General features: G+C 47.0%; 2 protein-coding genes across 12 annotated transcripts in view; both read left to right on the top strand.

The window, feature by feature from the left end:
- The window catches only part of znf638 (zinc finger protein 638), a 59,929-nt gene extending 57,195 nt beyond the window's left edge, over positions 1-2,734 (top strand). Inside the window, exons 29-35 of the mRNA XM_047338833.1 lie at positions 152-817; positions 991-1,093; positions 1,199-1,321; positions 1,478-1,759; positions 1,874-1,990; positions 2,083-2,204; positions 2,282-2,734. Coding sequence (XP_047194789.1) covers positions 152-817; positions 991-1,093; positions 1,199-1,321; positions 1,478-1,759; positions 1,874-1,990; positions 2,083-2,204; positions 2,282-2,356 — 1,488 coding nt within the window. The 3' untranslated portion in view covers positions 2,357-2,734. The remainder of the gene's footprint in view (positions 1-151; positions 818-990; positions 1,094-1,198; positions 1,322-1,477; positions 1,760-1,873; positions 1,991-2,082; positions 2,205-2,281) is intronic.
- Positions 2,735-4,338: 1,604 nt separating this feature from the next.
- Positions 4,339-19,778, top strand: part of dysf (dysferlin, limb girdle muscular dystrophy 2B (autosomal recessive)) — a 48,096-nt gene continuing 32,656 nt past the window's right edge. For 4 of the 11 annotated variants that reach the window (XM_047338701.1, XM_047338698.1, XM_047338700.1 and 1 more), the window contains exons 1-30: positions 4,339-4,674; positions 9,930-9,985; positions 10,365-10,456; positions 11,172-11,277; positions 12,529-12,652; positions 12,751-13,007; positions 13,097-13,225; positions 13,305-13,367; positions 13,486-13,536; positions 13,633-13,663; positions 13,848-13,963; positions 14,064-14,190; positions 14,266-14,369; positions 14,456-14,524; positions 14,914-14,957; positions 15,115-15,197; positions 15,770-15,802; positions 16,002-16,117; positions 16,365-16,478; positions 16,571-16,748; positions 16,879-17,003; positions 17,149-17,255; positions 17,339-17,534; positions 17,616-17,762; positions 17,850-17,981; positions 18,167-18,333; positions 18,425-18,539; positions 18,662-18,767; positions 18,874-19,016; positions 19,529-19,702. In XM_047338701.1, coding sequence (XP_047194657.1) covers positions 4,587-4,674; positions 9,930-9,985; positions 10,365-10,456; positions 11,172-11,277; positions 12,529-12,652; positions 12,751-13,007; positions 13,097-13,225; positions 13,305-13,367; positions 13,486-13,536; positions 13,633-13,663; positions 13,848-13,963; positions 14,064-14,190; positions 14,266-14,369; positions 14,456-14,524; positions 14,914-14,957; positions 15,115-15,197; positions 15,770-15,802; positions 16,002-16,117; positions 16,365-16,478; positions 16,571-16,748; positions 16,879-17,003; positions 17,149-17,255; positions 17,339-17,534; positions 17,616-17,762; positions 17,850-17,981; positions 18,167-18,333; positions 18,425-18,539; positions 18,662-18,767; positions 18,874-19,016; positions 19,529-19,702 — 3,393 coding nt within the window. In that variant the 5' untranslated portion in view covers positions 4,339-4,586. Of the gene's footprint in view, positions 4,675-5,202; positions 6,635-9,929; positions 9,986-10,364; positions 10,457-11,171; positions 11,278-12,528; positions 12,653-12,750; positions 13,008-13,096; positions 13,226-13,304; positions 13,368-13,485; positions 13,537-13,632; positions 13,664-13,847; positions 13,964-14,063; positions 14,191-14,265; positions 14,370-14,455; positions 14,525-14,913; positions 14,958-15,114; positions 15,198-15,769; positions 15,803-16,001; positions 16,118-16,364; positions 16,479-16,570; positions 16,749-16,878; positions 17,004-17,148; positions 17,256-17,338; positions 17,535-17,615; positions 17,763-17,849; positions 17,982-18,166; positions 18,334-18,424; positions 18,540-18,661; positions 18,768-18,873; positions 19,017-19,528; positions 19,703-19,778 lie in introns of those variants that run through there. The other 7 variants (XM_047338702.1, XM_047338705.1, XM_047338699.1 and 4 more) reach the window with 4 other exon arrangements.

Raw genomic sequence — 19,778 nt, 5'->3', positions numbered from 1 at the left:
TCAACCTCCCACAGAAGAGGAGCCTTTGTACCAGATTGTAGATTCTGTGGAAGATGATCAAGTTCAGGAAGAGTTGATGACCACTGAGGTGTCCGAGAGAGGGACGAAGAAAACAAGTAAGACAAAAGATGAAACTTGTCCAAAAGAGGAGGAAGCAGCTGTTAAAGAAGATGCACCAACGTGTAGCACCATTGTGGAAGCCTCCGAAAAAGTGGTTACCAAGGATTTAGATCATGAAGGTACATCTACAGCAAAGGTCAAAGATCCCACAACATCAGAAGTGGAGAAGAACCAAGTGAGGAGTGCTCTGGTGAACCTGGATGAGGTCAGTGATGAGGAGGAAGATTACCCTGATGACATAGCAGAGGAGGAAGAACTGAGGGAGAGGATGGCTGCTGCTAAAGAGAAGCAACTCACCATGAAGGAGGAGAGGAGGACCAGGGAGAAAGAGGAGAGGAGGACCAGGGAGAAAGAGGAGAGGAGGACCAGGGAGCGAAGGAGCCAGAGCAGCAGCAGCAGCAGCAGTGGTGGAGAAAGGAGGAAGAGAATGGGAAGGGGTCGGGAAAAGGAGGAGGAGGTGGACACCAAGGAGCTGGTGACTGTGGATGAGGTGGGAGCAGATGAGGCTGGAGAGGAAGTGGCGTTACAGGATGGAGAGTCTGACGCTGAGACCACGGCTGGAGAACTGGGGGGGCTCGTCACTCTGGATGAAATCGTAGAAGAGGATGAGGAGGAGGAGGGAAAAGGTGAACAAAGGCTGCTGGAGCCCCGCCCACCCAGCAAGGACGAAGAGTCACTGGACTCCTTGAACCCAAAGGTAACGAGACTGTCACTCAGTACAAGACGTACCTATATATAAATATAGTTTAAAAAGAAATAACTTCCTGGATCCGCCCTTTTGTCTGGGTCCACACCAACATTTTAAATTTAGTGAATTCTTTCCTGGCCCATGTCTCATTGATGTAAACACGCTCTTCTCTCTCTCTCTAGTATTTGGTGACTCTAGATGAAGCAGGGGAGGATGAGGAAGAGAAGGTGGACGAAGCAGAGGAAACATCAACATCTGCTAAACGCAAATACGATGACGACACAGGTTTGTGTTACCTTTTTAAAAACCACAACTCTTGATATCTGTAAACATCTCTGTGGGATACTATGTGTTTTAGGTCAAACTGTCTCTTTCTTTGACCTATTATAGAGGAGAACGGGAACTTTGTGACAGTGGATGAAGTGGGAGAGGTTGAAGAGGAGGAGGAGGAGGAAGAACATAAAGCTCCCAGGACAAGAGGCCGAGCCAAGAAGAGAACCAGAAAGACGCCAGGTAACACAAACTCATGCGTCTATATCTTTTCTTTACGTACACAAGTTTTATCTGGATTAAACTAAACCAAGGTTCGGTTCATTGAAATGTGTAATTTTGTCATAACTGGTATCTTTAGGCATCACAGTTTTTTGATTTTATGATCTTTCAACACAGTGAGAAAATCTGCTAGAGGGAGGAAAGTCGGGGCACAAGATGAGAGAGAAGAACAGGAATCCGGCTCCTGTGTTCCCCCGCCCACTTCCCTCCAAGCCTCATCGTCCCTGGACAAAGATCCATCAGCGTTATCAACTGACGGGCAGCAGGAGATCCAGAAGGAGGAGGTAGAAGGAGCGAACCCTCCTGATATCGATGCTGCCTCCGCTGGGGAGGACCTGCAGCCTGAGAGCCTGGAAGCAGAGGAGGAGAAAGAGGGATGGAGCAGTGCGGACGTTAAAGGTAAAGAGAGCTGAGCACACGCTTCTCTCTAAGCACTTTGAGGTTTTCTTGTATGGAACCAATCGATACCAGAGAATAATAATCTGTTTGTTTTTTTTTCATCCTCCTCTTCAGTTGTGAGTAAAAGGAAGAAGGAGATTGTCGGACCCGAGGCAAAGAGATCTCGTTCTCAGTCTCCTTCTGTTCCTGCCGACTTCGAGCTGCCGCCATTCAGAGCCAACCAGCCCCTCGGTGAGGAACCCCGGTTTTATTTAATATTAATCTCACCAGATTGAAAATAGTTTGATATGGTTTTTTACGTTTGTGTCTGTGTGTCCCTCCAGGTCAGGAGTTCGTGGTCCCTAAATCCGGATACTTCTGTAACATCTGCCGTGTTTTCTACCTGAGCGAGAGCAGCGCCAAGGACGTTCACTGCAGCAGCCAGGCGCACTACAACAACCTGCAGGTACACACGCACACAAGATGTGACACAAAGACACACACACACACAAGGCCTGACACCGTTTCTGTTCTTCTTTTCAGGCACACTACCGGAAGCTTCAACAGAATCTATCAGGAAGTTCGACACCAAACTCTCAAGGCTTCATCTCTGACTGATCCAGATCCTCTTCTGACGTCCTGTTTTCACTCGTGTCCGTTTGTTTGTTTGTCAGCAGGATTTTGCAAAAACTACTCAACAGGTTTCTGTGAAACTTGGTGGGAAGATGGAAAATAGGCCAAGAACGAGTCACTTTAATGTTCAAGTGGATCCAAACACTTTCATTATGAGATGGGATGTTTTTAAAATATATTTTCACTGATTTCCCAGAGAATAATTCTTGGATTTTGATGAAAAAAATGTACCTGATATAAACAGATACCTGTTGATTTAAGTTGCACAGAACAAGTGAGTAGAATCAAAGCCTGTAAGTGTTTGTCCGTTTTTAATGCACATTTTTTATTTGTAAATAAATAAACCTGAGTCAGAAATTCAAATTTGTTGATCTTCAGACGTATTTTGGGGACTGATATATGTGAGAGTGAGCAGATCAGGTAGAATGTGGATGTATGAGCTCCACTGAGTGACGTTCTACACGCGTGGTTCTTTATAAATGTTAGTCAGACATGAACAGACTCTTTTGTAATAAGATAATATTAATATAATATAAAGGAAAGGGCAGTTTTTTCCAAATGTACATTTTGTTTCCATAGCTTCCTATCACCAATAGATAGAAAGTCAATAATTTAAATGTTTTGCTTTTGTTTTCTTCGACTGCACCCCCCCAATCCCCCCTGTCCCATAAGTGCACATGACATAACTGAAGCCTTGTGGGTTTTCACTATAAATAGACGAGCAGCAGAAAGTCCCCATGTCGGCCCACAGCCTCTGTTCATGAACACCAACTGGGTTTTTCATTTTCATCTTCGCTGTGGTTTGATACTTTCCACCTTTTTCTCTGTGAGAATTAACAGACGGCATTAAAGTCAGTTTGTGTGACGAAGAGACGGCGTCGCACGAGTTTTAATCTTTTTTTAATCTTGCTTTTTTCCCCTCTGGTCTGTTGAAGCAATTAGTTAAATCCTTTTAGAGACGTTTTAACTCTCGAGTCACATGAAGCGTCTTAAATCTCACTGGGCTGCAGGTCAGTTAATGTCTCGGTGATTCTCAACAGTCCGACGCAGACGTTCTTACAGCTTCTGGGTTGTGTAGGGGGCGCTCATGAGGCAGTCCAGAATGAATGCGCGTCCAGATCAATGCCAAAATTTCATGAATTCTCTCCGGACCCATGTCGCATCCTTCCACCAAGTTCCGTGGAAATGCGTCGAGTAGTTTTTGCGTAATCTTGTTCACAAACAAACATTCAGGAGTCTCTCCTCGCCGTCTGGCTTCCATGGCAACCGGGGCGTCACCGCACCCTGAGTCAGCGCGTCACCTGATCCATTTGGTCATATTTCCCTTCAAAATAAAATCTCTTTAAATATATACGTGATGCACTTCTGCCTCTGAATGACTGTCTGAACAAAACTGCATCAACAGACACATTCTCCCCGACACACACTCATCCTTTGTGTGTCTCTGTGTGTGTGTGTGTGTGTGACCTCATCACGTGTTGGTTTAAGTTGGCAGGGTTTGGATTGTTCATTGTGTGAAGGCATTTGTGACCTGAAAGTACAGACCGCCGTGTGTGTCTGTCTGTGTGTGTGTGTGTGTGTGTGTCTGTACACTCGTTTTTGTCTCCTCTGAAGGACGTCTCCCACCATAAACACTGACCCTGTCAGGACCAGTAGACCTCATGGCGACCAAAACCTGGTCCTAACGAGGAAAAGGTCATTTCTGAGCTCCTGGTTAGGGTTAGTTAAGGTTAGGTTACTTGTGGCTAGGGTTAGTTAAGGTTAGGTTACTTGTGGTTGGGTTAGTCATGAACTGGTAAAGGTCAAAGATAAGGTTTTGGTTGGTCTGTCCACAGTCCCTGGCCCTTTAAACCAGTTGTGATTGAATGGACTGTGTGTGTGTGTGTGTGTGTGTGTGTATGTGTATGTGTGTTGTGCATGAGTCAGCCAGTGCACCTTACTTACCCTGAGTGTGTGTGTGTGTGAGAGAGAGGGAGTCAGGGGTGTGTGGGTGTGTGTGTGTGTGTGTTAGAGAGACAGCTGAGAGCTGCAGCTCTACCACTCGCTCTCTCAGTCCCTATTCATTCTCTGTGGCTCTCGTCCATTTTCTCTCTCTGTCTTTTCTGCTGTTATTGATCTGTGATCGTCTTGAGGATATTTCTCGGACACACTGATGCTCACATGGACCTCACTGCTGTGTGGATTTGACAGACCTGTGTGTGTGTGTGCATGAGCCATGCTGCGTGTGTTCATCCTGTGTGCAGAGCGTCTGCAAACGCCGGACGACGACGTCAGTGATGCCTACTGCCAAGTCATCTATGAAGGTAGAGAGTGTGAGCGAGAGACTCTGAGACTGACAGAAAAGAGAGAGAGATATGTAAAGATGAAGTTTGTGTGTGTGTGTGTGTGTTAGAGAGTCTGTGGAACAGCTGAGAGGTTATTATTGGAAACCTGTCGGCTCTCATGTCTTCTGTGTGTTTGGGGTGGGGCGGAGAGAGAGAGAGAGAGAGGGAGGGAGAGAGAGAGAGAGAGAGAGAGAGAGAGAGAGAGAGAAAGAAGAAGAGGTGATGATGGAGACTGTTCACATCTCTGAAAAACTGAACCTCGTTTGATTTTAGGGTGAAAACATGAGATGGAAAGTTTATTTGCACTAAATATGGAGACTATGTGTGTGTGTCTGTGTGTGTCTGTGTGTGTCTCTGTGTGTCTGTGTGTGTCCAGTAAAGCATCGCTGTGTTTATAGATACCACATACCAGATTTAATTTCCCTTCATACTGTGTCTTGCAGTTTCCACCACAGTGCAGAACATGACAGTAGAGAACAGACACACACACACACACACACACACACACACACACACACACACACACACACACACACACAGCATCCAGCTGACTGGAAACACAGAAAAGTAAAATCAATGAATCTTTGTGTAAAATTCTCCGAGTTGATGAATATGAAACTGAAACAACCGATGACTCACGTGTCAATCAAACCCCCTCGTCCAGCAGGGAGGAAAAATAAAACTAAATTATTCCTTAACATGAGTGAAGTCGGGATTTACAGAAGGTTAACTGTCAGTAACCCAGTGGGGTGCTGTCTGTCATGCTTTGTGTCTGTAGGTGGCTCTCTCACTGTGTGTGTGTGACCTTGTTGCCCCCTCCTGATTGGATCCCGAGGGTCGACTTGGCTTTTTGAATTCTATTCTCAAAGTCTTAAAATATCAGTTGAGGCCCAAAAAACGATCGTCCTGAAATCCCTTCAAGCTCCTGAGGTTCTAACGTTTCGCTCGTTCTCGGTCTGAAGAAAACCTCAGGGTTCGTTGAATCATCATCATCACACCTCAGTGATCATTTGGTCTTGTTGGTCACGTCACATGTTGAACCAGAGGCCTTGAAAAGCTCTTAAATTTAATGTCGGACTTTAGTTTGGGATCAATGAAACAACCGATAAGTTTCTGCTTTTGAGTTTTGGATCAAATTAAACTGCCTCTCCCTGTTAATTAGCTCCGATTTAACAGATGTTAGAGTTGAGTTTAAATCATTTCTCCAGTTTAAATCAGTGGATAAAGCACAAGCACAGATCGACTGTGTAAAATAACCTGACTAGAGGAGAGAGAGAGAGAGAGAGAGGCAGAGTGTGTTCAGGCCGAGCGAGGCGAGGATGCAGGAAACTCGGGGGCACAACCAGGAGATAAGAGAGGAAAGGAGCTCAGGAAACGTGGAGATTTCCTCTGGATGTGAGGTGTGTGTGAACTCCCCACGTTCTCTGCCAGTGAGAATCAGAGGGAGAAGGACGCCGGCGTCGTCAGGACTCGTCTCCTCTTCGGACAAAGAGCTTTTATTTTGTAGTTTTAGGACATAGATGGTGTGAGACAAAGCAGGGGACACATTTGTCTGTGGATTACGATGCTGAGACGACACAAGGACTTTTAACTTTTTTAGGGTTTTCACTTGAGAAAACAGTTTTCAAGCAGTTTATCTTTTTTTCAAAGCACCAATATTTCTCCTCTGTTCATCTGCTAAACGCTTTTTGCCACCTAGTGGTCTGTGGTTGTACAGTTTTTGGCGGTCTCTGGTTATTAGCTCCCCCCCGGTCATGTAACCTACCACCCCGCTCGCCCTGGACCTCACCCGGTGAACCCAGTCGCCTGGACCAGTTGTTTCAGCCTCGCAGGTTTCAGTCTGTGGACTCACCTGAGGTTTCGGCCATGCTACGTTGTGTTCTGCAGCGAGCCAACAACCTGAGGCACTCGGACCCCCTGGCCGGTGTCACCTTCAGAGGTAAGAGGATCACGGTGATTAGGAGACAAAGTAACGTGGAACAGTGACGGAGCAGCACCATCACTGATCTGACATCATGTCACCTGTTGTTTGTAGGTGAAGCTTTATCTTTAGCTCTAGTTTTGGTCTCCACCAACTCGTCTCTGACTGCGTGCAGTGGGTATTCCTCTGAAAACAGCTGCAGAATACGACGCCATGAGAGGAAAGTCGCAGCTGGACTCGTCTTTAGCAGTGAAACATATCGTCAGTGTCAGGAACTCAGAAAGTGACTGTTTCCCACTCGACTGCTTGAACAACAGTTCACATGGTCACAGAATAAAGGTTTAAATTCACCGATGGGACGAAGCAACATCCAACAGGTCGACTCCCACATGCTTCACTCCCCTGAAGGAGCCTAACGTAGGTGGCGCTATCCCTCTGGATCATTTCAGTTTGACATTAGACTCTGGATTAGCGTCATTAGTCTGTTTTTCCACCGGTTTGTTGTTGTACTTTCTGAGAGTCAGTGTCTGCCTCCTTAACAAGGTGAGCGCTGCTCTTCACTTCCTGCCTTTGTCCCAGCCGGGTTTCCTGGTGCCATCACACACAGGCTTTACCTCTGAGGACCTTCTTACCACAGCCTCAACTGCAGGGCCCTGAGTGAGGGGGGGGGGTATCTCTCAAGGTCTAAAACCTCCAGGGCCCCAAAACCCCAGAGTTCAATCCCTGGATCTAAGTGATTAGATTCATGACACCACTCGATGGATTGATGGATCCTCTGTTCTGCATCTCACGGCCTCAAGAGCTCGTATCAAGGGATCTGGTGTTAAAACAACTTTCAGTGTATTTGAAACCCATTCGTTTCACAAGAGAACTCATTGAATACATTAAACATCATAGAGTGGATGGTTTGCACCAGTCTGAATGCACAGGACCGTTTGCTTTCACTTTGACTGATGGGCTCTGAGGCTTGTTGAGGAATTCGGAGACACTGTGATGTCCTTTTATAGAAGTGAGAGATGATGATAGTCCGACGCTGCGGGAGGAGACAGAAACGTCACAGAGAGAGAAATGTTCCCAAATCCAATATGTGAGTTTTTAATCAACTAGAAAGACTCGTTCCTCCACCGAGTCCCAGCAACACTCGTCTCCTTCTCAAAGCAGAAATATAACAGACGAAGGAAAGTGGTCTGACAAACGAAGTAGTGATGAAGAAAGTACGACAGACAGACATTAACCTGCAGAGGTCGGGAAACACACTTTCTCCTTGAGATGGTTGAACCCGACAGTTTTCATCATTTTTATAGAAGCTGCTGAGCAGAAGAATTCTCCATTTTTAGGCGAAACAACATCTTTGATTCAAACGCTCCAGTTCCCCCGGGCTTATCAGAGGCTTGATTTGGACTCACGGTGGTTTTCAATATTTAGGAGTTAGCACTTTTAGAGAGTTTATGTTTTTCATTGACCCCCCCCCGTGTGCGTCGGCGGCTGCAGCATGTGTGTATGTGATTAAATGTGACTCCATGTGCTGGAGGCAGGATGTCTGGCCGCACTGTTGTTATTGGAGCCGTAAGTGTTGTTCTTTGTCAAAACCAGAAATAAAAACTGGCACCTGTGCAAAGCTGCTTGTTCTGAAGTGACACATGTGTCCTGCTGTCGGAAAACAAGTTTATTGTTTGTATGGTTCAAATTGAGGTTTTATAAAACACCATCAATGCTCACAGGTAGCCAGCTTAGCTTATTAGCATAGCTAGCTTTAGTTTCACCTCTGGTTGTTTGCGTCCAAATCCGACCCGAGCCCGAATGTTTTTCCCGATCACAGGAACGAGACAACGATATTTCAGAATTTCTGGAGTGTTTGTATTTTGTCAATTAATCCTTTGATGGAAAAATATATAGCAATTGCGAATATTTGGTTATTATAAACAGAATGATGTATTTTTCTTTTGTTTTTGTGTTTTGTTGTTCCTGTTCTTGGTAAAGTCGTTAATTTTAGTCCTGATTACAAAGACCTGAACTGGCTCAGTTGTTTCTAAGCAGTTGTCTTTTAAGTCTTTCGTAAAATCTGAGCAGTAATTACCAGGCTCGTGTTTTACTGCTTTAAAACTCTAAATATAAATGTATTTGTTGCAACCAGCTGAGAAACTCAAACATTTCCTTCTGTCAAACTGACACAAACAGCATCACGGTGCTAAACATCTAAACTTAGATGTGGGGGGGGGGCAGAGTCTGTTCTATTCTGAGCTCATGACAGAACCGGTGCCAAGCTGAACCCGGCAGGAAGTCAACACTGTGCCACCGCTGGTGCGTCCGAGAAGTTAAATCAGTTATCAGCTGCTGACACACACACACACACACACACACACACTCACACTCACTCACTCACCACCACACACACACACACACACACACACACACACACACACACACACAAACTTTGACGTAATGTATTCCCCAGACCCTTCTCCTACCCTTAACACACACACATGCACACAGACGCACAACAATTTCTTTCTCTCCATACACACACTTTAAGAAAAGTTGTTTGCTTTCCTGTTTTTCCCAGTGAGAACACACACACGCACACACACACATGCACACACACACACACACACACACACACACACACACACACACACACACACCTGCGGAAGTGTACCTCTGTTCTTGGAAGTTTTTGAAAAGGCCTCCACCCTTCCACAGAAGGTTCAGAGGTCACGTTATAGTGACGTTTGTTGGAGCTGATTTAATCTGGAACATTAGATTTTATTCTTATTAAATTCTGTTCTATTTTAGTTGTAAAGCATCAAATCACAACACACATTGTGACTTTTATTATCAGTATGTTGCTTTAGTCTTAGTTTTTCTATTGTATTCTGTTATTTAGTTGTTTTTTTCCAGTTGCAATTCTATTGAAAGATGAGTCACTTGTAAAATCAGACAATCGTTATTGTCTCTATTTCCATTTATCTGGAAAGAAGGTCTGTGTGTGTGTGTGTGTGTGTGTGTGTGTGTGTGTGTGTGTGTGTGTGTGGTAAATAATAAATCCTGTTTATTGGTTCCTTCTTACGTCCTCGCATCCTGTCAGAGTGTCCGACTGACAGGAAATCAGAGCTAAGAACGTTGTGCTACAGGAAGTCACACACACACACACACACACACACACACACACACACACATTGAGATAAGAATGTGAAAATAAATTAAAAAACATTTAATTATCATTTGAAGTGTCCGTGGACCCGTCCTCTCATCCAGGTCCAGTTCATGTTCAGTTCTGTTCGTCCACTGACTTCTAGTGTTCTGGTTTCTTCAGGGTCCAAGAAGAAGACGAAGGTCATCAAGAACAACTCGAATCCCGTCTGGAACGAGGTTCGTCCTGCACACACTTTCTTTTCAACTTCAGGTACAATGCTGCCAGAGAAGCTTTTCTTAAGGACTAATGACGTCGCTCTGATGGTCAGAAAAGCTGCAATCAAGAGGATTTCATGTGAAAATACACCAATTATGAGCCAAGATTAAAAAACTGATGTGTGACGGAGAAGAGCTCCACACTTCACCCGAGTCCTAACCCCCCCCCCCTTCACGTCCTCATGACCCCTGGTATCGGCCTTGTCTCTGTTCCGGCAGCTTCCTGAACCTCACCACTGTGGAAAATCTGATTTATTTGTCAGGATTTCTTCCCATAAAATCCCATTTTCACGTTTCTCTCTCACTCTCCACTGATGTGTGCTCTGGTTCCCTCACTCAGGGCTTCGAGTGGGACCTGAAGGGGATTCCTCTGGACTCTGGAGCCGAGCTGCACTGTGTCGTCAAAGACCATGAGAAGATGGGGAGGAACAGGTACAAACACACGTGAAGTCATCAGAGAGAGAGAAGTTCAAACCCAGAATATAACCCTGCTTCGTTGGGAACTCTCCTCCAGCGAGTGAGTTCGCTCTCAGCACAGGAAGTGAGATAAGAGCGCAGGCATTGTCGGACAGATCGCACCAAGCTCCGGGCACAGACGGGGGGGCGTGGCCTGAGGTCCGGGTGGTTATTTCTGGATCGCTGCGCTCCATCAAGATGTCACATGTGTCGTTCAGAGGGCAAAGGGGCAGACTTGAAAGAGTCGGCTCATCCTCTCATTGTGGTCGCTGTGTTTCCACCAATTCACCATCTGCCGTGTTGAATGATTCTCTGATTGATTCGTCGGCCTCTCGCGGTTCATTCAGACCTGAGCGTGACCTCTGTGGATCGAGAGCAGAGGAATTCACCGATCATCGTCAGGAAGCCATGTTTTCACTGCTCTTTGTTTGTGAGCAGGATTCAGCAAGAACCACTGAACCCATTCAATTTACAACTCGGTGTTATGGGTCAAAGTGGAACCCCTTTACATTTTGGAGCCATTTCAATTAAAGGGGTTGGATCCATTTTGTTTCTGTAACCATTACACGTAGGGTGTTAGCCTTAGTGGAGGCAGCGCTCTCCCAGTTCCCCTCTCGTTGGTTTGTTGGTTTGTTTATCAGCAGGATTACACACGTAACTACAACGTGTCTGTACCGTACTTCCTGTTCAGGTTCATGGGAGAATGTCGGCTCGCTCTCAGAGACGTGATGAACTCTCCCAGCCTGGCCGCCTCTTTCACCATCTCCCTGCTGGACACCAAGAGAAACAACACAGGGGTGAGCACGCACACCCACACACGCACACACACACACACACACACACACACACACACACACACACACACACACACACACACACACACACACACACACACACACACACACACACACACACACACACAGACACACACACAGCACAGACATATTAATCTACGGCCTTATTGTATCACGAAGGAATGACAAATCATAAATCACTCACCGTTTCCTGTCTGGACCTGAAAATAGAATCAGAGTAACACGCACACGTCCATCTTTCTGTCTCGTTCTGTCTCTTTCTGTCTCGTTCTGTCTCGTTCTGTCTCTTTCTGTCCTCTGTCTCCAGTCGTGCAGCCTCAGACAGAACTTTGAACATTTAGTTTTTACTGTGGTGCAATTATTCAATTAGTTTCCTCTGTTTCAGTGTCTTAAACACAGAATTGATCAAATTGAGCCACACACACACACACACACACACACACACACACACACACACACACACACACACGTACACAGGAGCACACACCTTGATGCAACACACACCTACAGTCGTCTTTTTTTAAGTCTTACATGAAATATTGTTCCTCGCTTCCTGAAGCCAAAACAAAGTCTTCCTCTCAGTGTCGGAGCCGATCTGATTGTGTCTCACACACACACACACACACACACACACACACACACACACACACACACACACACACACACACACACATTGTACCTACTGTAACATAAACACGACCTCATCACCTCAGACTGTGTGTGTGTGTTATGTGTGGTCCAACAGAAAACACAAAATGTTCTCAAATATTATATTGTATATATATATTATTATGTTCTTCTGTTCCACTGAACTTGTTGAAGAGATTCGAGTGTGTGTAAAGGTTGAATGTGTAATAAAGCCTTTGTTTAAACAGATCTAATTATCACTTGAGCTGTGTTTTCCTGTTGAAGGAAGCTGCAGACGACTACACCTCCTGTTAGAAACATAATGAACCTCATGTGTGCAGCACTTTGAAAATACAGTGACTGGAAGTGCAGGTTTGAAACAGGATAAAAACAAACTGAGTATAAATCGATTGAAATTAGACTGTGTGCTGAAATGAATAAAAGGCTTTCACTCAAAACTGCGATATGAAATCCCTGGCGTTGCCCTTTGAGGCTGGATACTCCATCGTACAGCGCGTCCGGGATTTGAACCCGGCACCTCTCACACCTTATGAGAGAATCATTCCTTTTAATGTGTTTCCATGTGTCCCCATGTGTCTCCATCAGGCCACGCTGACCCTCCAGGTTTCCTACATCCCCCCTCCAGGATCGTTTCCCCTCTTCCAGCCTCCTTCCCAGCCTGAGGCCTATTCCCACAACAACCCCAGCGTGGAGCTGGACACGGTCACAAGTGAAATAAGCTGAAAACATTAAACGAGTGAATCTATGATGTCAGATTTGTCAGGTGTTTCCTCAGAGACTAGTTTTTAACCGATAGTGTCTCTGCAGTGATTTCTCTGGACACGCTGGGCGAGGAGGACACGGAGAGTCTGATGATGCTGGAGCCCCCAGAGGACCAGGGGCCGGACGACGGACGGTCCATGGTCATCGTCGGCCCTCAGGGGCCCCCGGGCAAGGAGTCTCCCACCAACCACACGCCCAAGCGTTCGCCTCCGTCCTACAACGCCCAGGGAGGGCTGAGGAAGAGGAGGAAGGGATCCAGCAGTCAGCACAGGCCTCTGCCCAACAAGCCTCAGGACCTGCAGGTGGGTTCACGACATCACGACGTGTACGGGGACTTGTTGCTTTGTGACACGTTGCGTCATCGTTTCTCTTCACGCGTCTTCGTGTCCAGGTCCGCGTGCGGGTCATCGAGGGGCGACAGCTGCCGGGCATCAACATCAAGCCTGTTGTCAAGGTGACAGTCGCTGGGCAGACGAAGAGGACCCGCATCCGAAAAGGAAACAACCCTGTGTTTGATGAGGTGAACACACAAATATCTAATCGTTATCATGAATGATCAGCGTTGATTTTGTGGATCTTACGTGATTTTCTCTTCACAGACTTTCTTCCTGAACTTCTTTGAGACTCCATCAGACTTGTTTGACGAACCCATCTTCATCACTGTGAGTCTGAACGGCCATTAAATAATAACCTCATCATTCCACTGAGTCACACTCTGGATGTTGTGTTGTTTACTTGTGTTGTCTGTTGTGCTCATTGTGTCTCTCTCTCCTCCTGCAGGTGTGCGACTCTCGCTCTCTCCGAACTGACGCTGTGATCGGTGAATTCAAGGTGAACTCGTCGTCTTCGCCGTTTATTTAGTAACGTAAAGAAATATGACGTCTGACAAAAAAACTGAAACTCTAAGATAATTCTGATTATTCACAGTTGGATGTCGGCACCGTCTACAATGAGCACAGTGAGTTTATCTTTATTTAAGTATATATTTGTGTTTGTGGTGATTTGTTCTGTTGTATTTGTGCGATGAGCTAAGTCCATATTTAGTCTTTAAATTTGACTTATTATGGACTTTTCCTTTTTGGCTCCATTGAGTTCCAGGTTAGTTTGAAGTCCGATCGTACGTTAAATCTCTGACTCTCTAGGACACTGCTTCTTGAGGAAGTGGTTGCTGCTGTGCGACCCTGACGACCTCTCCGCGGGGGTCAAAGGTTACCTGAAGGTCAGCCTGCTCGTCCTGGCCGCCGGAGACGAGCCCCCGGTGAGTCTGATTGGACGAAAGAAGCAAAGTGGAGGGAGCTCGGACTGAAGCACACGTGCGTCACAGTATATGAACGTACATGTGTCTGTCTGTGTCGCAGGCTGATAAACGCGAGTGTGTGGAGGACAAAGAGGACATCGAAGGAAACCTGCTGAGGCCGGCGGGTCTGTCCCTGAGAGGAGCCGCGTTCACCCTGAGGATCTTCAGAGCCGAAGACCTGCCGCAGAGTGAGACATCTCGTCTTTGTGTGTTTAGGACTCGTGCCTCGAAGCAGAGTCTGATCGTTTATTCTCCGTTCGCAGTGGACGACGCCTTCATGGACGGGATGAAGCACATCCTTGGGTTCGACAGCAACAGGAAGAACTTGGTGGACCCTCTGGTTGAGATCCACTTCGCCGGCAAAACAGTGCGTGTGACGTTGAAGCAGCTTCGTCTTGACGACATCATTCCGTCCAAACGTTTCTTTATTTCTTTCTTTTGTTTTGCTTTCAGATCTGCACGAAGATTCTGGAGAAGAACGCCAACCCTCAGTGGAACCAGAGTCTGGCCATGCCCATAAGAGTGAGACACACAAAACGTCGGCTGTAGGTAAAGATGGACGACAAGACGGCCCCTCCAAAATAAAGCCAAAATGTCTCGATCGACCCCCTGGTGGTGGGCTGCAGTATGTTATAAACCCTGCCTCCTCCATGTTGGTGGACGGCTCAAGGACCGTTTTATTAGTTATTCGATGATATAAACTAATGTGAAGCGTCTGCGGGATCTTGTTACCATGGCTCCACCCCCCTACTGTGATGTGGGATATTTTGACTTAAATTCCGGATAGTGGAGGGGAAGTGGAGACGCGTCGTCCATCTTTATTTACCGTCTGTGGAGCAAACACACTTTATTAATGCACTTCTGAGATTTGATGCTTTTTATACAGTGAACGTTTCTTTTTTCTTTCCCAGTTTCCCTCCATGTGTGAGAAGATGAGGATCAGGATTCTGGACTGGTGAATCCACAATGAGACAATATTCAGCAGAATATTAGAATTTTGGATGAAACTTGAAGAGTTCATATATAATAAAGTTGTCCTTGGTGTTGTGTGGCTCAACGTTATACATTTTAGGAGCAAGTTTTTCAAATTCTTCAAATTTGTCGTCTTCCAGGGACAGAGCCAGTCACAACGACGTCATCGGCACCACCCACCTCTGTATGTCTAAGATCTCCGCCCCTGGAGGAGAGATAGATGGTGAGTTACTGGTCTGTACTGGTCTGAACTGGTGTGGCACCAAGCATAATGGTTTGGACTAGAATCGGCTGGATTTGAATGCATTGGGGCGGATGTGTGACCTGTTTGGTTTGATTTGAGTCTTTGTGGGTATTTGTCACCAAACCACTAACCCGAACTCCCCCTGGATCGTTGAGTCTCAGAGTTTAACTTCTATTTTCTTTGTTTTTTCGGCTCTTTCATTCTTCTTCCTTGCATCATCACATCTGTAGCTTGGATGCAGATGGTTGCTAACATCACAGTGACGGCTGTGTTTGCAGTTGTGTTTATTATCAAATGTTGCACCTTTCACAGACGCACATTTTTCTTCAATAACCACTTCTCTCTGCTGTGATGGAAAATCCTGAATTTGGTCGTTTCTCTCACAGCAGAGCAACGTATTTGAAAGCAGGTGCATGAGTTTTGTGGTGAGTTTTCAGGATTGTTTGTGGCGTTTGTTGCAAAGAGCATCGGTTTGGGTTTTGCGTGGCGTTCACAGACATCTGTTTCCTTTCTGTCTGACTTTGAACCGTCCTTCCTCTCTATGCATTCAGATGACTTGACTCCACGGACCGTCCAACCTGGCAGTACGTCCTCTCTACACATCTCTCATTTTGTGCCAATCAGTTCTTCTTCCAAATCCGCTTTCAATCAAAGCTAAATCTCTGTGTCTGATCGTGTGTCGGTGGACGAATCATGAAAATCCTGTTTATTTAAAATTCGTCTTCAGTGCCATGATCCACCGTGTCGATCATAGAACTCTGTCTCCACTTTGTGTCCCTGCAGTCGACGACAGTCTTGGTTTCCTGCCGACATTCGGCCCGTGTTTCGTGAACCTGTACGGCAGCGCCAGAGAGTTCACCGCCTTCAGCGACCCGCACGAGAATCTGAACCTCGGAAAAGTAAACTTCACCTTTCATTTTCCTTTTCTCCTTTTATCTAAATACAATTATTCATTGTCATCAGTGTTGGGTCGAACACAGACTGTAAAGAAAGATGGACGATATGACAGCTACCGAAAGTGAAGCCAGCACACCCAGATTGCCCCCTGGTGGCTCGATACAGTATAGGTCATAAACCCTGGACCAAACCAAAAAGTTATTTCAGCGTTTAAAGATCCATTAACTCAAGACTTCCTCTCTTCCTCAGGGGGAGGGTGTGGCGTACCGAGGACGAGTTTTAGTTGAACTAACCACAAAGCTGGCGGACAAACCGGAGCAGAGAACTGAAGACATCCCATCAGACGACCTGCTGGTGGTGGAGGTGAGAGCGACAGAGGACATTAACCTGTCGATGTAGAAAGACACGTGTCCGACCGTCCAGCCATTTTCTTTTCTTTTTCCTCCGTCCTACAGAAGTTTCTCCGGAAGAGGAAGTTCTCGCTCTTTGTGGCGTTTTACTCGGCCACGCTCCTCCAGGACGTCGACGATGCCATCCAGTTCGAGGTCAGCATCGGTAACTACGGCAACAAGTTCGACTACACCTGCCTCCCCCTGGCCTCCACCACCCAGTTCAGCAGGGCCGTGTTTGATGGTACGTACGTGGGTTTAAATCCAGGGTGAAAGGTCAATTACATTAGTAATAAAACTCTAAAATGCGCCTGTGTCTGCGTGTTTGTTTGTGTGTCTGTGTGTGTGTCTGTGTGTGTGTGTGTGTACTCCAGGTTGTCACTACTACTACCTCCCGTGGGGAAACGTGAAGCCGGTGGTGGTGGTGTCTTCTGAGTGGGAGGACATCAAACCGAGGATCGAGGCTCTCAACATGTTGCTGAGCATCATCGACAGACTGGTGAATATTCATAAATGTGTTTCTGTTCACATCTGTGACTTTTAGACCACAGTCTAAACGTGTGTGTGTGTGTGTCTGTGTGTGTGTGTGTGTGTGTGTGTGTGTGTGTGTGTGTGTGTGTGTGTGTGTGTGTGTGTGTCTCCAGGAGGCCAGCCTGCAGCAGGTGCAGCTGGAGGTGAAGACAGGAAGTGACCTGGAGGACCTGGAGCAGCGAGTGGTGGAGCTGCTGGATCAGGTGATCACAGACTGCAGGTGAACACTGTGTATTCTTACTCCGTCACTAAGTACCTGTACTCAGTGTCCAGGTACTTTTTACCTAAGTTGTGTTTCTGCAGTGAGGAGCTGCCCTCTCTCGCCCAGTGGCAGTGTGCGACTCCACTGGACCGGTCGCTGAGGCACATCCGCACGCTGCACCTGCAGCAGATCGTCGCAGCCGCGCTCGCCCTCAAACACGGGCCGGCCACGGACCTGTCCACGGTGCTGGAGCAGGCGGAGGACTGGGCCAGCCGGCTGCGGACCATGGCCGAGGAGGTGAGCGGGTTCAGAGTGTGACTATTAGAGGAAAAATAAAACATTTAGGACTCTCACCCTCTCTCTCTTTTACTCGTCCAGCCTCAAAACAGCCTCCCGGACATCGTGATCTGGATGCTGCAGGGCGACCGCAGGGTGGCTTATCACCGCATCCCGGCACACACCGTCATCTTCTCCCAGGAGCATTGTGGGAAACACTGCGGACAGCTGCAGACTGTCTTCCTCAAGGTACACACACACACACACACACACACACACACACATACACACATATATAAAGTTTTACTGACTGGTTTGTGTATCTGTGCCGTACAGTACCCGCAGGGCAGCGGTGCAGAGGCCAAACTTCCTGGTCAGCTGAGAGTCAAACTCTGGTTCGGTTTGGCTGCAGACGTCAAACATTTCAACCAGTTCGCCGAAGGGAAACTGTCGGTCTTCGCTGAAACGGTGAGAGACACAAGCTGAATGGATAGAATCAGTATTTACAGGCTTGTTTTGTTTAAAGGAGACATATTTTGTTCATATTCAGGTGCTAAAGTTCAGACAACACATCCCTCTCCTCAGACTGTCCATCCGCTGCAGCTCCTCTTTTCAGCCTCTGTCTCAAACGTGTCCCTCCTCTCTCTCCGTAGTATGAGAACCAGACTCGACTCGCCCTGGTGGGCAACTGGGGAACTACAGGCCTGACCTACCCCAAGTTCAGCGACGTCACAGGAAGAGTGAAGCTGCCAAAGGAGAGTTTCAAACCGTCGCCCGGCTGGACCTGGGCCGGGGACTGGTACATCAGCCCCGAGAAGACGTGAGTCAGCTCGTGTGTGTGTGTGTGCATTTTGTGATTGTGCATCTACTGTAAATACTGAGTGTGTCTGTTTGTGTTGATAAACCCTCAGTATGCTGTTTGAGGCGGACGCCGGTCACATGACCTTCTCAGAGGAAGTGTTTGAAAACCAGATGAGGTTACCAGGCGGGCAGTGGATCGGCATGCCGGAGGGATACACCGACGTGGTACGTGTGTGTGTGTGTGTGTGTGTGTGTGTGTGTGTGTGTGTGTGTGTGTGTGTGTGTTTCTGTTCTTGTCACAGCTTCACTCATTGCCGTGAAATCTGAACGTTGACCTTTTGTGTCAGAACGGAGAGAAGGCGGTGCCAAAGGACGATGTGGAGTGTCCTCCGGGTTGGGCGTGGGAGGAGGAGGAGTGGAGTGAGGATCTCAACAGAGCCGTCGACGATCAAGGTGCAGAGGCAGACACACAACAAAACACACACATTCAACAACGAGAGCCAAACTACACACTAACAAGTATGTGTGTGTGTGTGTGTGTGTGTCTGTGTGTGTCCAGGCTGGGAGTACGGTATCACCATCCCTCCAGACCGCCGCCCCAAGTCGTGGGTGCCGGCAGAGAAGATGTACCACACCAACCGACGCAGGCGGTGGGTTCGGATGAGACGGCGAGACCAACAGAAGATGGAGGCTCTCAGAAAGGTGAAGACATGAGACCGTGACGGACAAACGGAAATGAGGTCGGAATCAAACCGACGCTTCTGATCCAAAACAGACGTGAAATGAATCCGATGTGTTAAATACAACTGAACTTGTATTTAATTACATTCTTCACGAATTTATCCCCAAACTTTCAGACTTTTCTTTCCTATTTTTGTCTTTAAAACACAAAATAAATTCACTTTTTGAATCAACCAGTTATTATTTGTTCTGTAGATCAACAAATTCATCGAAGTTACCTCGACTCACCACTAGATGGTGATGCAGTTACACGAATGAGGAAGAGAGAAACTGAACTCTATCTAAATTTAAACTTTTCCCTTTTACACCTTTGATTAAATTCTGATGTGTCCGATATTATATCTTTCGTTTATGATGATAAATAACGGCATTGAATTGAATTGTGTGTGAACGGTGCCTGAACATCTGTTTCAAACATCTGGCACAAATGTAGAGATGAGTAAATGTATGTCTTCGTTCACGTGCGTTCACAGCAGCGTCCGGACGAGGCGGACCGCGAGCTCTGGGAGTACGCGTCGCTGTTCGGCTGGAGGTTCCACCTGAAACCCAGGAAGACGGACAGCTTCAGGCGCCGCAGGTGGAGGTGTCGCATGGAGCCTCTGGAGAAGACGGGCCCGGCCGCCATCTTTGCTCTGGAGTGTTCTCTGGTGAGGAGGAGGAGGAGGAGGAGGAGGAGGAGGAGGAGGAGGAGGAGGCCGCTCCATCATCATCTCTTACAGGCTC

Source organism: Hippoglossus stenolepis, chromosome 23, assembly GCF_022539355.2.
Source record: "Hippoglossus stenolepis isolate QCI-W04-F060 chromosome 23, HSTE1.2, whole genome shotgun sequence".
NCBI classification, from domain to species: domain Eukaryota; kingdom Metazoa; phylum Chordata; class Actinopteri; order Pleuronectiformes; family Pleuronectidae; genus Hippoglossus; species Hippoglossus stenolepis.
The sequence above is the reverse complement of the archived record's forward strand: the minus strand, read 5'-3'. Positions and strand labels throughout refer to the sequence as shown.